This window comes from Brienomyrus brachyistius, unplaced genomic scaffold (assembly GCF_023856365.1).
Source record: "Brienomyrus brachyistius isolate T26 unplaced genomic scaffold, BBRACH_0.4 scaffold57, whole genome shotgun sequence".
In the NCBI taxonomy this organism is placed as follows: domain Eukaryota; kingdom Metazoa; phylum Chordata; class Actinopteri; order Osteoglossiformes; family Mormyridae; genus Brienomyrus; species Brienomyrus brachyistius.
In genome coordinates, this window is record NW_026042332.1 from 63,658 (window position 1) to 80,492 (window position 16,835).

General features: G+C 43.8%; 2 protein-coding genes across 4 annotated transcripts in view; both read right to left on the reverse strand.

The window, feature by feature from the left end:
• Positions 1 to 9,863, reverse strand: part of gtdc1 (glycosyltransferase-like domain containing 1) — a 57,253-nt gene extending 47,390 nt beyond the window's left edge. The window contains exon 1 of one of the 3 annotated variants that reach the window (XM_049001278.1): positions 9,747 to 9,855. The gene's annotated coding sequence lies outside the window, so the exon portion shown is untranslated. The other 2 variants (XM_049001280.1, XM_049001279.1) reach the window with 2 other exon arrangements.
• A 5,440-nt stretch (positions 9,864 to 15,303) lies between these two features.
• Positions 15,304 to 16,835, reverse strand: part of LOC125724504 (zinc finger E-box-binding homeobox 2-like) — a 59,537-nt gene continuing 58,005 nt past the window's right edge. The window contains 1 exon segment of the mRNA XM_049001231.1: positions 15,304 to 16,030. Coding sequence (XP_048857188.1) covers positions 15,456 to 16,030 — 575 coding nt within the window. The 3' untranslated portion in view covers positions 15,304 to 15,455.

The following is a 16,835-nucleotide window of genomic DNA, read 5'->3' on the forward strand; positions in this document are numbered from 1 at the left end:
ACTCTCTCGGCTGATTTGGTTTCTTCGACAGACTCCCCCAGATTCAGCTCTGACAGCTCAATCAGTGGGTGGGTGGGTGTGAGAGGGACTTAAAACATTCCTCACCTTTTCGAAATATGCTAAATGAGTCCCGAGGTCCTTCAAATGGGCCGCAACTCTGTGTTGTTGGGGGCTTGGGGGGGGAGGGGGTGTGTGCCCGCTGAAGTGCTCAGAGTTTAGTGACACCTGTCATCCCTACTGCCCATGGCAGATGTCTGCCATGTGGTACAGCACGGGCCTCCAAATGGGAACGATGACTGGAATCCTTCATCCCTCTAGCTTTGCCCATTTACTAATATTCACTACTCGTTTGTTTATTTGATTAATTATTTACCCTCTATCCCTCCCCGGGCTGCTTCTGACTTTCAATACACAGGCTACTGTTAAAGGTACGTATAAAATTTTCATGTGTACATACTTGCAAATAATCTTGCACATTACATGTTATATCGGGACACAGCCAGAAAGACAGATCTCTTGTTTGTTTAATTTGCTTGGCACATAAAGACCTTCCTGACTGAGCAGTGGTTTGGTATAAGGGACGGCAGTCAGTAATCTCTGATAAAACTATTAGCACTCTGAAAGACCACGTGCTTGCACACCTAGACAAAACACAGGGCGTCAGACAATTTTGACAGGGGGAACACAAGGAAGGGTTATCCTCTACCAGTGTCAATGTGTCGTGTTTCATCACTGGAGTGATGAAGCTCCTATTGTGCCTATTGGTGCCTGAAGAACGTGACAGTGATCTTTTGCAGGCGGGGACTGTTGCGGAGCATGTGCTCCTCGGCCTCTGAGTGCCTCCGGGTAGACTCTCCCACCGGCGCATTCCCAGAGCTCTCATCTGACCAAACTCGCACCAGTCAGGCATGTAGGGGCCCCCATGACAAGGCACCGGCCCCTTCAGTTGGAACAGACACAGACATCATGCTTCTTCTGGGGCCCTAATCAAAAAGTCACTTTGGGCCCCAAAAGTGTTATGACTGTCTGTGGCCAACAGAGGGCCCCAAATCTCGGGGGCCCATGCAAATACATGGTTTGAGAGAGTGTAAACATTGCTGCTTCTGCCCCATACGACATATGTCTCTTTCAGAATGTTGATCAAAGCTAATTTGATTTCTCGCTCCCATCGCCCCCTACAGGCAAGCAGTGGTGCAACACAGCCCAGGGGCTAATTAACGGCCCCCACGTTTGCTGAGGACAGACACGGACTGTGGCCTTAGCCATGACTTCCAGAATAAGCCATTTGCTGAAAGGTGTTTGCGCTCCACAGAATTGCCGGGCTCTTGCGGGATTCGACTCCAGAGCGGAGGCAAGGAAAAACACGAAAAACCCAAAGCGTTTCCATTTTGATTAAGTTTATATTTACACACTTGAAACTAAAGCTGGAGAGATATCAGATTTGCAATTATATTCATATTCACAAATTGCGATTATTGTGTTTTTTTAAAATGTTTTTCTTATGCATTGTATTTGAAATCTAACTCCATTCAATTTCACTTTATTTTGAACCTTTGGAATCAAACTTTTTTTTTTTTTTTTTTAATTACACTTCATATAAATCTCACTTGAATAAATTAAGGTGGGCAAATCAGAAAAAGAGGGTTTTTTATATTAGAACTTGTAAAGCTGAAAGTGATTTTAAATCCACTCATGTAAGAGGAGAGAGCCACACATTAAGTCTCCACATGTAACAAGACAGTTTTTGGCGAGTCTTCCTCACAAAACAGGACCACTCACAGCAAATCTTCCTCACATGACAGAACTGCTTTCAGTGAGTCTTCCTCACATGACAGGACAGATTCCACCAAGTCATACTTATGCATCCTCATCCATCAGTCCCAGCAGGTCTTCCTCACGACAGGACCACTACTGATCACGTAACAGGACCACTCCCAGAGAGTCTTCCTCACGTATCAGGACCGCTCCCAGAGAGTCTTTCTTACGTAGCAGGATCACTCCCGGAGTCTTCTTTGCATAACAGGACAGCTCCTAGCAAGTCTTCCTCATGTATCAGGATCGCTTCCAAAGAGTCTTCCTCATGTATCAGGATCGCTTCCAAAGAGTCTTCCTCACGTATCAGGACCGCTTCCGGAGAGTCTTCCTCACGCATCAGGACCACTTCAAGAGAGTCTTCCTCACACATCAGGACCACTTCAAGAGAGTCTTCCTCACGTACCAGGACCACTTCCAGAGAGTCTTCCTCACATATCAGGACCACTTCCAGAGAGTCTTCCTCACGTATCAGGACCACTTCCAGAGAGTCTTCCTCACGTATCAGGACCACTTCCAGAGAGTCTTCCTCACGTATCAGGACTGCTCCCAGAGAGTCTTCCTCACGTATCAGGATCGCTTCCAGAGAGTCTTCCTCGTGTATCAGGATCGCTTCCAGAGAGTCTTCCTCGTGTATCAGGACCGCTTCCAGAGAGTCTTCCTCACGTATCAGGACCGCTTCCAGAGAGTCTTCCTCACGTATCAGGACCACTCCCAGAGAGTCTTCCTCACGTATCAGGACCACTCCCAGAGAGTCTTCCTCACGTATCAGGACCGCTCCCAGAGAGTCTTCCTCACGTATCAGGATCGCTTCCAGAGAGTCTTCCTCACGTATCAGGACCGCTTCCAGAGAGTCTTCCTCGTGTATCAGGATCGCTTCCAGAGAGTCTTCCTCCCGTATCAGGACCGCTTCCAGAGAATCTTCCTCGTGTATCAGGACCGCTTCCAGAGAGTCTTCCTCGTGTATCAGGACCGCTTCCAGAGAGTCTTCCTCGTGTATTAGGACCGCTTCCAGAGAGTCTTCCTCGTGTATCAGGATCGCTTCCAGAGAGTCTTCCTCACGTATCAGGACCGCTCCCAGAGAGTCTTCCTCGTGTATCAGGACCACTTCCAGAGAGTCTTCCTCATTTATCAGGTCCACTTCCAGAGAGTCTTCCTCGTGTATCAGGATTGCTCCCAGAGAGTCTTCCTCATGTATCAGAAATGCTCCCAGAGTGCCTTGCTTGCATGACAGAACCACTCTAAGTGAGTCTTCGACATGTAACAAGACATCTCCTGGCAAGTCTTTCTCATGTGACAAGACTGCTCCCGTCGAAGGCTTTAAAGGAATACCACCCGCCCCCCTCCCCAGAGAACTACGATACATCATCGTACCTCAGATTCTACTTAAGGGGGGTACTGAAGGGGCCTAATGATGAGCCGAGCACATGGTGGGTGGGTGGGCTGTGGACTTCCTGTGTGGCAGGAGTTATTAGAAATGTTTGCTTCTCTACAGCCAGCCCACCTGTGTCAATCGTACCAACCTGCCTTGAAACAGGGCGATATGTATTCAGGATGATACTTGTGGAACACATGGTGTTAAATCCAATTGCAGGTGATGTTCCTGCAGCGAACATAATGATGGATGTGTTTGCTAGCATCTTACAGACAAACATTTAAGCGAACGGCCGATATCACCTAAACAGTGCAAATGTATTCGCCCACAGCAGAAATGCATTTCTGGGATTACCAAACGCCACACGAACAAAAGCTTCCCAGCATGCATTTCCGAGGAGGGCAGATGGGGAAATTGACAGCGGTGTGGCCTCGTCACGTGGCTGCTGTCCCACACACAGACGTGGCAGATCTGGCCGAGCCTGCCAGGACCGAAGTCAGGTGGAGAGGGTCCGTACCCACAGCAGAAGCCAAGTGCCACACCCACAGCCACTGTCAGGCTTAACACTGTCAGGTTAAAACAGGCCCAAACAACCAGAATACAGACCTTCCTGTGCAAGCATGGGGAATGGCACATAGAGGATGGTTATCTTTTTATTTACTAGTCTTTGTAATGGTTTATTTTAGCTTGTCAGCACAGAAACTATCCCTCAGAAAGGGTGCTCAGGTCAGAGGAAACTAGCATCCATATGAAAAAGCTAAGGCCTAGCAAATGTGTCGTTTCCATTTATTAAAAGTCACTGGCAAGACAGGATGTCACAAAACGTCCAGATGCAGCACGTGGAACTTCAGAAAAGGACGTGAGCAGAGTGAGAGAGAAAAATCCAAACGAAATTGTGAGCTCCTGATGTGGGTCCCCGCGGCTCTCACAGCGGGCTGGCCCTCTTTAAACCCTAACAAAGTTATTACTCCAATCAGGGCCATCTGGCTTCCTTCACTTCAGGCCATTTTGGGTATTTTCCCTTCAGTCTGATCAGCTTTCTGCAGGTCCCTCTGCCAGCTAAGGTGCCAGTACTGTATGTCATTTTCTGGAATGATGTCTGTGACCCGCATGGGTGCATAAACAGTGAAGGTTAAAGCTGAAGTACACCTGCAGCACACACTCCATAAACGCATGTGTGAATGCATGCCTGAGCGTTATCATGCAATTCATGGGGAAAATATTTCCCACGCACCAATCAAATGGAAACTGATATTCAAAGTGAAAATGCAGCCTGGATGTAGAAATGCTTTAATGTGAAGCATGATGTCAGCTTTCACAAAAGCCTTCGGTGACATGAGCTCCGTGGGTGCCCTCCAATTTGTTTCTGCACGATGGCTTAACAGAAATCCTGCCCCACCAATACCAGCGGTCTAAGAGCTGCGACCCAGGGTACACCATCAGCCTATTTACTAAGTAATGCAGTCGTAAAATCTTTCCGACTTGTCAGTTTTTTGATACAACCCCCACCACCATTGATTTTATCTATTAGCCGCAAGACAAAGTGAACATTTCTTCCGTTATGATTAAACTGAATGGCAATGACTAAAATGTAACAGTAAGCAAGTAAGCAGTCTCCCAAGAGGACAAAGTACCACAAATGTCAAAAAAAATCATAGAAAGTTACCAGTCCCAGAACTATCATGTAGTCATTTAGTTTATCACATGACATGATATGTGCCATCCAAACCTCAGTTTTATCAAGCATATTAACTAGAAAAGGAACAAATACTCATCCAAAGAAAAACAAAATATACCTTGGCATATTTATCAGAAATCTAAAAAATGCATTGTGATGCTCAAAAATGACTAACATACAGCAAAATTCATCACAGAGTATTTCAAATTTTTGTGTTTTCTGTGAAATTGCTTCTCTGAAAAATTAATAGGAATTCTAATGCTACATGTTTTACAGAAAAAGCCAACATTAAGTGCATGCACTGTAAAGCCTAATACAGATTTTAAAGCTAATTTTAAAAGTACTGCACTGGATGCAAAAAATAGCATCAACGGGGCCTAGCCGTGTGAAATGACATGCAAATCAGCTGGCATACCATTCAGGCAGAGGATGAGCTGGTTAGCGTAGCCCTGAAAAGCACCTTTTTGTGTGAGAACATTAACGCTTTAACAAAGCTATTTCCACTGGCTTCACGTAACACACAGAGAGTGATACTGCCCTGAAAAGCCTTTGATCTCATATTAGGAGGGGAGGGGGGACTTGAAATTTCTCCAGATTAAGGTTTCAAAGCAGTGGAATGACTGAGAACTGACTCTGTTAATTGAGCAAGTCAAGTGCCATCATACTTCACAAGTATTTGTTTTATATTAAAGCTGATCATTAAAAAAAAAAAAAAAAACCTGATTAATTATGAGAGCTGGAATGGGCATTAATCCGGCAGGGGCCAATGCACATAACTAAAACCGCACATGACTTGCTGAAGGTCTTTCTGAAGCTGAGAAAAACAGGAGTGTGAGGAGCTATTTTACGAAGGCAAAAGCCCCGGTCTGGAAGCTTCTCCATCAGAATGAGATGATGACTGCCCCCAGTCAAGGGGGGGTGCCACAGTGATCTGCCACAGCTACCCATTTGTTACGGTAATGAATGGTGAAAGTAACTCCACAACCGCGGTGAAACAATAGGCCCCATCCACAACAGGCACTGGCAGACGAAACAGCTCGCCTCACCGCATCACAGTCAGATCAGCAACGGAACTGTCGATGGCCAGCCCTAAGTGACTGGCAGGACCTTCTTACCGGGCCAATCCCACACCCGGCGACCAGGTCGAGCAGCATATAAAAGATCACGCCAGCAATACCCCATATGCGGTGCGTCTCCTGTTTGTCAAACTCTTCCATGTGGTGCTTTAGTTGTGCGATCAGGAGGCTTGCAGCAGGCCCAAGTCCGCCACATGGGGTCACGACAGGTCACAAAGGGTCAAGCGGGGTTACACAGGGTCATTCCCGAAGCTGCTTTTCCACAGCGCTCCCTTTTCATGCTTATAAACTGAGTGAGACATCCTGCAGCCCAGCGTCCAGCGCACAGAGATAAATGCACATTTTACATCTTATTTGTTCCTCCTTTTATGTCTCTCCTGATACTGTCATCTGTTGCATAATTACATTTTACATTAAAAGACACCTTAAGTAAAATTCGCAGTTCATGAACTTTTCTCCCTCTAAATTACACTCCATATAATTAACTTTCACCGTTAAGATTAATCCCTGTAGAATATACATACATGTGTTTCTACGGAGAGGTCTGACAGTGCGATGATTGCATTTGTAACAATGCCATGGCTGTAATGACGGAATTTGGCCCAAACAAATGCGACACATACTTTTCCCACTGCGTTTCTGGTCTGCTCCACACGCAAAAATCCTTTACATATTTACCAGTGTCTGCTGTGTCTCTCAAAGCAAGGTTCAGCAAAAAACTATCTGAAACTTAATATTCAAATCAATATGCAAACACAAAGACCTTTTGGACAATTTACACATCATTTTTAGTTTTATATGAAAGCCAAAAGTTGGCAATGACGGCATCATAAATATTTATAACACTTAAAATTATGGTTAAAATTCTAAATTGTGGAAAAAAACAGGAATACTAAAAATGTGAATAGATTCTCGAGTAATATCAAAAGGCACGTGCTACATGACCACAGTGGCTGCACTTAACTGTTTTGCTGCCTCTCTGGAATTTTCCTAAATATTTTTTAACCATCCAAGTAGCCATTCTGACTTTCACTGAAATTTTACAAGAATGCATCACCGAACTGCAAGTCAAAGAAGTCTTTCTCCATTCATAAAAATCACAAATTCTGTTGGCAGTCAATACACAAAGAAGTACTATTAACAAAGTCCTGAGTAACCAAGGTGGCACCCTCTCCAAAGGGCTGCCCAGAAATGCCCTCCTAGGAAGTATCACCAGGGACCATCGCCACCCTTGTGACCTACACAGAACAGATTCATGAACACGCTTATTGAAAAACTGCCATCTTGTTTCCTGGGCTGATTTCTGCCTTAATCACATCTGGAATATTCTACAGCACAGGCTCGTTTCCGTGAAGGCCGCATGTTAATTCAAACGGCTGGGGCCACACCTTTTCTGGTCTGCAGGTGAATTAACCTCCCCCAGAGATGAATACTGAGTACCCTAAAAAATGGCAGCATAAAGGGGGGGGGGTGAGCACTGAACACCCATCCAGAAGCGGCCCACTTGTGAAGAGCCAGAGCGTCTGCCATGCTGCCGTGCTGCAATGCAGGTAATGTAAATGCATTTGTGCAATGTTTTGACCCAGCCCAAACCACCCAGTGAGCCTGTAACATCAGTTTGGGCTTCACAATTAAACCTCTCAGCACCTGGGTAGGGTACCAAATCAACCAGGGGCTCCTTGGGTATCATTCCTGATTTTGATGAAAACTTTGTGTTTTGATCCTTATAGAGAACACTGAAAATTCCCCAGGTTTTATTGAAAAATTCTGATGCAGTCCAAAGTTATGGCCCCTTCAAATTTGGGTGCCACGCCCCTCGCACTCGCCCCTCGTTTGGGTGCACTCGCGAATTGCGCATGTCATTTGTAAGGGTTTTTAGGAGACCTTATCTTAATTTCTAAGCATGCTAGAGAGCTGAAAAAACTCACTTGGCATACTTTTCCCTGCTCTTTCAGAATCTGGATAAAATTAAGCTATGGGGAAGCACTTCAAAGTTATGCACCTGCAAAAATCAGTTTTTAGTTCAACCCCAGACACTTTTTTCGGATTCTGACCCCAAGCTGTGGGGTCACCACCACACCTACATCCAATATTCTTCTATATTTTTGTTATTTGAGGAAGATACTGTAAGCAGATGCAAATTCATTCTAAATAATCATTTATTCTTTGATATATTGCCACCTGAAAATGGTCACAGGTGAGAAACCCCCCACCGAACCCCCTACTTCGGGGGCATGGTTGACTGTGTAGATAGTTAGTGATAGGAATGAAATTTATACAGTTGAAAGAAGCATATCTGAACTATAAATGCTGAAAATATAACTATCTCAACTAAACTCCTTCAGCATATAGTATTCCAGTTAAAAAATGAGCATTTGGCATGCATCAGCCCCACCCCCTGCAAATAACTCCCAAGCAATATGGCCCTTTACATTCCATACATCTATGAACTAATGCTGGCTGATGCTGTCAAAATCATTTTTACACTAAATCAAGGTATTAGGTAGGTAACTACAACTGAGTTAGGTGCCAAACATGGGGCCTAGACATGGTTTTCATTACAACTGCCCACCATGGTGTTTACAGGTGTGTCTTGTTAGAATATGTTGTAGAATATGGTTATACTCGATGATAAGAGGAAGTCTAGGCCGAGCCTATGGAATGGTGGCTTATTATACATCACCAACAACTTTTCACCAGTAAGGCTTTATTTAGTGTTTTAAGAGATGATAAAACTTCATTGATCGCAGGGGGAAATTCATGTGCATACAGCAGCAAGGTACATGGAACACAAGCAAACATGCACATAATGGAAAAACCACTAAATGCAAAGACCGTACAAGGACAGAGAAGAATTTAACCTCCTTCTGCTGTCATCCACTTTCTGCTTTGACAGGGCAGGGAGAGGGTGAGAGAACTTATTTTTATCCACTAAAAGTGAAATGGCTGACATAGTCATCATGTGCCAGTTAAACTGTCATGCCTTTCTGCATGAGTGCGTTGTAGAACAGACGACTGATCTGGATGTGTGACGCTACAAATGAAGGTAGTACACACCTGTCGGAATGCATACACCGGATCGGGGCGTGCAATGCCGCAGGTGAACGGGACAGTGACACTACCTCTGCCAAGATACGCACACGTTAGACCCCACACCACATATACAACCATGCAGAAAACGTGCAGATCTGCGGTTGCAGGGAGTAAATGTAACATGATTTAATTCAGAAACACGTACTCGGTATCTTTCACGGTTTTTACGCTGCTAACTCTGGCGATTGTATGTACGTTGCATCCACGTTTTGCTTCTGAAATAAAAATAACGAAGACCCATGCTAGATACAGGCTGTTTACTCCTCCGTATGCATCTATCTACTTGTACAGAATACAAACAATAACTAATGACAGAAAAGCTTTACAGTCGTCTAAAGATACTAACGAGCCATGTGCGATGCCAGAGATGGATAGTAGAAATGTTTCGGTTTCCTTTTGCAGCGGGCTTCCCACACGAATAAAGGCATATGTAAAACAATAAAGAATCTGATGTATTAGTCACACATAAATGGTATTATGCCTTTCGTTTATAAAACAGACGAAATGCTACTTGACAAATTGAAAGCTAGTCTATCGCTGCTCCACCAAATCCATTTAAGTTTATTTTTTTCTTTTTGCCTTATACTAAGATACTACTTGAATTACTTTAAATAAAACAGTATAAAACAAAATAGAGGCGCCGGCAACAGAGGCACAACACGCTGGACAAGGCGCGCTCCTCAGCAGACGGCAGCTCGCGGAAGGGACTCACCTCTCCCCGAACGTGGGCGCTCGCGACGCGAGGCGACGCTGCGTGATGACGTACACCCTGCGTGTCACGCGGCTTGGGCTCGAGTACAGCTCGAGCGGAGGGTGCGCGGCAGAACTGTAGCACGCGTTCGGGGGGGGAACAAAGGCTCGTTTTAAAATCTATGTGTGTGATCGGGCTTGACAGTAACAGAAGTGCATCACTATGATAAATATTATCGATATGCTTTACTTCATGAACTATAAGAATTGCATTATTGTACTCATGTTGATTTTTATTGCCATTCCATTAGTAATGCTTAGGAAGGAAAAAAAAAGTTGTTTAGGTGAAATATGAAAGAGCCAAGACACACTGGGGCATAACTGGGAGGCTTTTGAGTGTCCAACGCTACTGGGGATTTCTTCTGTGAAACAAGCTGTTCTTATCCCGCCTTATCTGCTGTGCACCTTCAAGCGCTAAGACTGCATCAAATTAAAATAAATAAAAGCAAGAAGGAGAAGAGAAAAAAGCTCTGCAGACCCCTTCCCACACAAGGCTAACCCCCTTAGATTTGGGGAGTATTGTTGTCTTTGTGCCTTTTGCTGCTCGCCTGCTCTCCGCCTTGCACCTGCTGTATTCATCAGGCGCTCCCAGGCGCTGAGACCTGCGCGAAGGGGTGACATGCCATTGCTGTCCCGTATCAGCCTGCACACACCAAGAGAACAAGAGCGCATCCCGAAACGTGCATTATGTCCTTATAAAATAATGATAATAATAAAAAACACACATCTAACACATTTACTATGCCGACTTTAAGCGATCATAATTACCAGGAGGTATACATCACTTTTGTTTCCCTGCAATGATGTTGCTTAATTAATTAAGTCGTGGGACTGATGCGATGCTCTTGAGAAAATCAGAAACAGTTCGTAGACCAGTTGGTTATCTGCAACTGATGCCAATTTAGCTGAAGTCAAAGACGGCAGACTTCAAAGAAAGGATTATAATTAAAACCTTTATAACAACGAAGGCACATCTAAGCGGAGGATTTTTGTTATTTATTTTTTTGCAAGTTAAAAATACGTTTCAAATCGGATAGTAGCTGTTCAAATTGATATACAAGAAAAAAAAACTACAACTCGGTTATACGCAATAACAATTTCTTTTTTGTAAAAATAATAATAGAAAAATCTTTTTAGGAAAGACGAATAAAATACATGCAGATTTTAATTATAAAGGACAAAAAAACAGAAACGATTAACTAATGTCTTTAGAAGTTTACCTGTTTTTAAAAACTAATACTGAACTTTGAAGACCTTCCCAATAGAAAGTCTGGTCTGTGAACTTGGTGAGTGGTTCTTTGGTTAACAGTGAGCAGGGGAGATGAGCGTATTTCGAGTAACTTCTGTTGCTCTGATGCATCTTTTTTTTTATCTTTCTTCCTTAAGACACCGTTGGCATGGCGGTATACCACCTGCTCCAGCCCCCTCTCCGCTACGGCCAGACCCAACAGCTGGCTGCTTCTCTGACGCTCCGGTTGCCTCGTCCCTGCTGGTCACTTGTGCTCTTCTCGCCTGTCATTGAATTTTCTCTCAATGGGTGCCAAGTCTGCGCTTCCTTAATGGGGACGCCCTCCGCCTGCCCCGCGGATAATATGGGGAGCATATGGGGATATGTATATGATTTAATAAGGTCAGAAGTCAGCCCCCCCTCAGCCCCCCGCCCTTTCCTCTATAGAGACGGACAAATGAAGCATTACCAGAAACTGTCGCCGGGTGTTAAAGAGAATCTGGAACATTTGGTGATTCCTCTTTTAGATTATACACACTTCTGCTGATTTTGTAGTCGTCTCTGTTAACAGCACTGCATACAATTTACATGACTCGTCTTGTTAAATAATTTAAGGATTAACCCAAAGATATTTTCGGCTGTTTGCATTTAATAAGTGTATATTAAGAGCAGAAGCTCACTCAGTCCACTTTTTTTGCTGTTTGTGAGATGAGATCGCCGGTGACCTAAAGTCAGGTTTCCTCAGCATTCAGTATTGGGAACCAAAACTCACTCAGTCATTTAATTCAATGAAGACCTTTCGTTATATTTCCAAAACCAACTAAGTCCACAGAAATTTTCTTGAAAACATCCTGGGGACTGAGTGAGTTTTGGATATTTACTCTTCACTTTCTAAGGCATGAGCTATGATGTCGGCCATGATGGACGTCAGGGTGTTCTCATGCCAAAGTGACGACAGCAATGTGCCAAAGGCAGGATATTGCCCAGTCGGCAGCTCCAGCGGGCTCAGGAAGAACCAGTGCCAATATTAAGTCATATTCAAATATTGGAGATCTTTGTGGAAGCAGTTTTGACCCTCAGTGACAATGCACAGGTCCTCCATGCAACCTGAGCCCACAGAAAAAGCCAGAGATGAGTCACCCTGGTGAGGCTTTCCAAGCACACGGGCGGCCCGGCCAAGAAAAACTGCCACACGATAACATGTAGGCGCCCTGGTGGCACAGCGAACCCTGCAAAAGCCCAGCGAACTTTGTCAAAGTTTCCATGAAAATGCAGGCCGGAAACATCAAGGAACAATGGCAAAAAACATCCTATTATAATAATAATAAGAAGAATTACAATAATAATAATAATTACAATAATAATATGGTTGTATTATGAATCTAATAATAATAATAAATATTAAAAATGACCATAATAGTGGAAGACAACATATGCAAAAGAGAATGGCACTTAATATAAACATGCTATTACAGGGAGCAGAAGCCATCAGTGTGATTAGTCATCGATACTATTCATTTTTATTATTGTCATCATGTAAAAGATTGCAGGGAATTAATATTAACAGAACTCTTGGTATGTTTTGTATATGCTGTTCGCATGCGTATATCTCATTATTAGTGTGGTCTGAATGTGTATGTATGCAGATGGAATGCTGTGTGGCTCCACTGGCTGTATGCTATACATGCATATATGTAGAATTAAAAAATATGTCTCATTATCATCATCGAAACAATGAAGTATATATATATATATATATATATATATATATATATATATGTATACGTAAGAGCTAATTTAGGCATGGAGAGTGGGAGAAGGGCCTACCTCCAACTGTCTGCTGCACTGACCTCCAGTGTGAACTGCACTGCGGACTTGCTCTTATCACACCTCTGCTCACACTGCTTTGTTATTCACTGTATTTGCACGGCTTCTTTCATTCCGTCGCTTCTGCATTTCAGATCTGTGGGTCAGGGCTGTGCGAACATGGTGGCCCCATCACCCTCCACACACCAGCACAATTATAAATGTGGTCTAAGTGAGATGTACATTCGCTCTCTGTTCATCTGCAGAAGTAGGAAATGACTCCGGTGAACTTTCGAAAAGCTGCTGGATCGATATAAAAATGTGAATACGCTAAGCGGCATGGTGAGAGATGCCGGCAACCCCCTGATCGCTGCGCGTTCGCTGTGACGCAGCTCCGCTTTGCTTAAACATAAAGACCCAATCGTTCTGATTAAAACACTGCACTGTGTTCACCTGACAATTAATGGATGAATTTTACTGAACGCTGCAGTTGTGCTGTTTTCTGTCACAAAAGTCTCTCACAAATTTGTATGACTTCACATATTGTAACAACCCTCCTTGGAAGAATACTGAATACACCTCTAGTTTTTTAAAATGATGTCCTGGGAATCTGCACCGGCTTTGAAATGTAACTGATATTCTTGTTGTGTATTCCCAGTAAGCTGATAAAAAAAAAAAAAATGGAACAGCTGTATTTAGCAGGCAAAATATAGTTCTATAATGAAATGCAACATTTTAATATTAAACCATTCTCGATCTATACAGAACCGAGGACTGCATTTATAAAGGTATTAATTGTAATCTGTGTATGTGATTCTATTGTGATTTTGTAACAAGTGATTCCTTCAATTTGAAATTCATTAATGTTTTTTTTTTTTTTTTTTTTTTTTGCAAGAACAATTGCATAGTGATTGCTGAAAGTGAATTTTAATAGGTGATTACAACACACGATAACCTAACACATTATTGTAAACCTTCCTTTGGGTGCCTGAATTCACAACAAAAATGGTATGAATACTAAGAAATATGATTTATGTAGAAAGGAGAATGAATAATACTTTATGAGAACATGAACAGAGATTACAGGGGGTAAACATTGTTTTTTTTTAATTTGGCTACCTTTATTCGAGCATGGTCATTTCCGAGAGAAATTACAAATTAAAAATTCAATAATACTTTTACAAAGACATTTCAGGAAAGATTTTTCTGTCATGGTATATCATACATTGTATTTTAACAGTCCCCTTTCATTGATTACCTAAAAAAAAACAAGATGAAGAAAGTGGAATTTTTTTTTTCAGTTGAAAATACAGTGTTTTCACAATATTGTATCAAAAGTTCCCAAATTTGGAATTTCCAGTAACTGGAAAAATAAAAGAAACAGAACAATTAAAAATAATAAAATTGAAAATTTGCAGTTCACAATTAAATGTTTCAAAACACAATAAATGCTCTCTTTACGTAAAATTTGCCCCAATGATCAACGTCATGTTCCTTTTTACTAAAATATATCTATATATTGAAGAACTATAATACTGTACACTACAGTATGAAATAAATAAAATTAGGAAATATAAAATGAGCCACATAAATAAAATGTTATTCAACCTAAAAATAAAATGAATGCAATTTTTGTTGTTGAAAAAAAAATGTTTGGTGTAATACTGACAACTGTTAATGGAAAACAAAACAGGAAATTGCACAAACAAATGTAAACTAAGGAACTGCTGCCTAGTTTCTTAATACTGAGGTGGAGGCGTCAAAGACCAAGGTGAGCTATTTTCTTTTAAATACTGAAGCTGGTACGGGGTTAACCCAGTCCCCTGCCTTACACTGTACAAGGATGGCACTTACAGAAACACACATATTAAAAGTTTGCATATAAGGCTTTTTCTTATCAAAAAACAAACAAAGACCTTACAAAGGCTCTCTCCTTCATCATGTCTGACCTTCACACCCTCACATATGGGGTCCGTTAAGACTTCGACATCTTAAAAATCACACAGGTATCAGGTAAGTTGCTTCATGTCGAGAAAATCAGAGGGCCTAAAACTGTGTGGTTAGTTGGGCCTGAAACTAGGATGGCAGAACACATGAAGTGACAGATAAGTAATAATACTGATGGCGGGTAGTGCGCAGACTACGGCTTATTTTAAACACTGTATAAATATACATAGGCGATAATTTTTATTATTTTTGTAGTGATTACAGAAGCGGAGTGCAATTTTTACAAGGTACTAGTTTGTGCTATAAATACTATGAAACACTGGGGTTTTTAGAATGTTAGCACCACACAACTTTTAGGCCTTTTAATACTGTACAATACTTTTAAAATGTATTCCATTTATTTCATAATAATAATAATAATTATTATTTTTTTTGCATAATGCAGCTTCATAGACACCCCCCACCCCCCCCGCAACTCGAACTTTGAGTCAACGTCTCTGTAAGGTTCACAGCACCCCCCTCCCATTCCCACCCCCCCTTGAGTCCATCCAAACAAGCCCCCCAGAGTCCTCAGGCACGTGCATGTACAGCTCGAACACAGCAGTGTGTCGTGAAATCAAGCGCATTAACGACTCTACTGGGGAAACAAAACAGCGGAAGCACTGGACGCTTCCGGATGCAGTGGTTTCCTTACATGCCATCTTCCATGTTGTCCTCGTGATCCGATTTGGTTTCCGTCTTGCCATCTACCGAACTGTCGTCCATGGAGTGATCTCCGTTCTCCTCCTCGCTCCGCAGTGTGTCCCGGTCCGTGTCTACGCTCTTGTTCTCACTCTCCTCCTCTTCAAACTCCTCCTCATCATCCCGCCCGCCCCTCTTCGCGTACGTCCCTTCGACTTGCTCCTGCCGCTCTCTCATGACGCCCTCCACGCCGTCCCTCAAGATGGCGCCTCGCTCCTCCAGGTCGGGGTAACCCTGCGGTGCCATGCCCTGCAGGTACGCCCGATTCATCAGCAGCTCTGTGGCTTCCAGGTGGCCCTTCTCCCGCGCCTCCCTCTCGGCCGCCTCGCGCTCCTCTGCCTCCCGCTTGCAGTAGGAGTAACGGTGGTTCATGTGCTGCGAGTAGGAGCCCGAGTGCGAGAAGCGCTTGCCGCACTTGTCGCACTGGTAGGGCTTCTCGCCCGAGTGCAGCCGTGAGTGCTCGATCAGGTGGTGCTTGTGCTTGAAGGCCTTCTTGCAGATCTGGCACTGGTGGGGCCGTTTACCTGCAGGGAGAGCAGGAGGGGGGGGGTGGGGAGGGGGACACGGGGGGAGCCCCGTCAGAGCAGCCCACTCACCCGGCTCACGACGTTTCTCACAAATCAATCACGTTAAGGAGGAAGAGGAGCGGAACGGACAGAACACAAACACAGAAACGCGAAATGCAGAAATGGAAATGATTACGAACCGAATGAAAGAAGAAGCAGGAATAACAGCAGCATAAACGAAAAAGCTCCAGACTAAACTGTAGGGGGCGACACACAAGTTAATGGCGCACTGTGAGTAAAATGAAAGATCACACACGAGGGGGCAGGGGAACACTGTGGCTGCACTCAGGTACGCTCGCTCGCCAAGGCCCCCTGACGCCCTGAGCGGGCAGGAACAGGGCAGCCTGGGTGGCGGGCTGCAGGAAAACGTGACAAAAACAAACCAAAGGAGCAACGAATTAACGGGCACACAATGAAGTTAGGTGACAGGGCCACTGAGGTCCTGATGGAGAAGATGAAGAGAAAAAAAAATCACTATTCTGGGACTTCCTGCTAACAGGTCATGATAACCAGTTATATCAGGTGATAAGAGCACTATGCCAAGCACCGGCACAGCAAGGCGGGCCACCCTGACGGACTGCGGCTTCATGACATCAGTCCTCCAAATTAACTCTGCACAAATGCCCTTCCGCCTCAGCGCTGCCTATGCCACATACCTGGGGGCAGGGCCTGCTGACCCTCCGCCCCCCCAACAGAATCACTACTCAGCACATCCGGAAATACAGCGAGGCACGTGAGGGGTGCTCCGGCCGTGCCGAGCCCG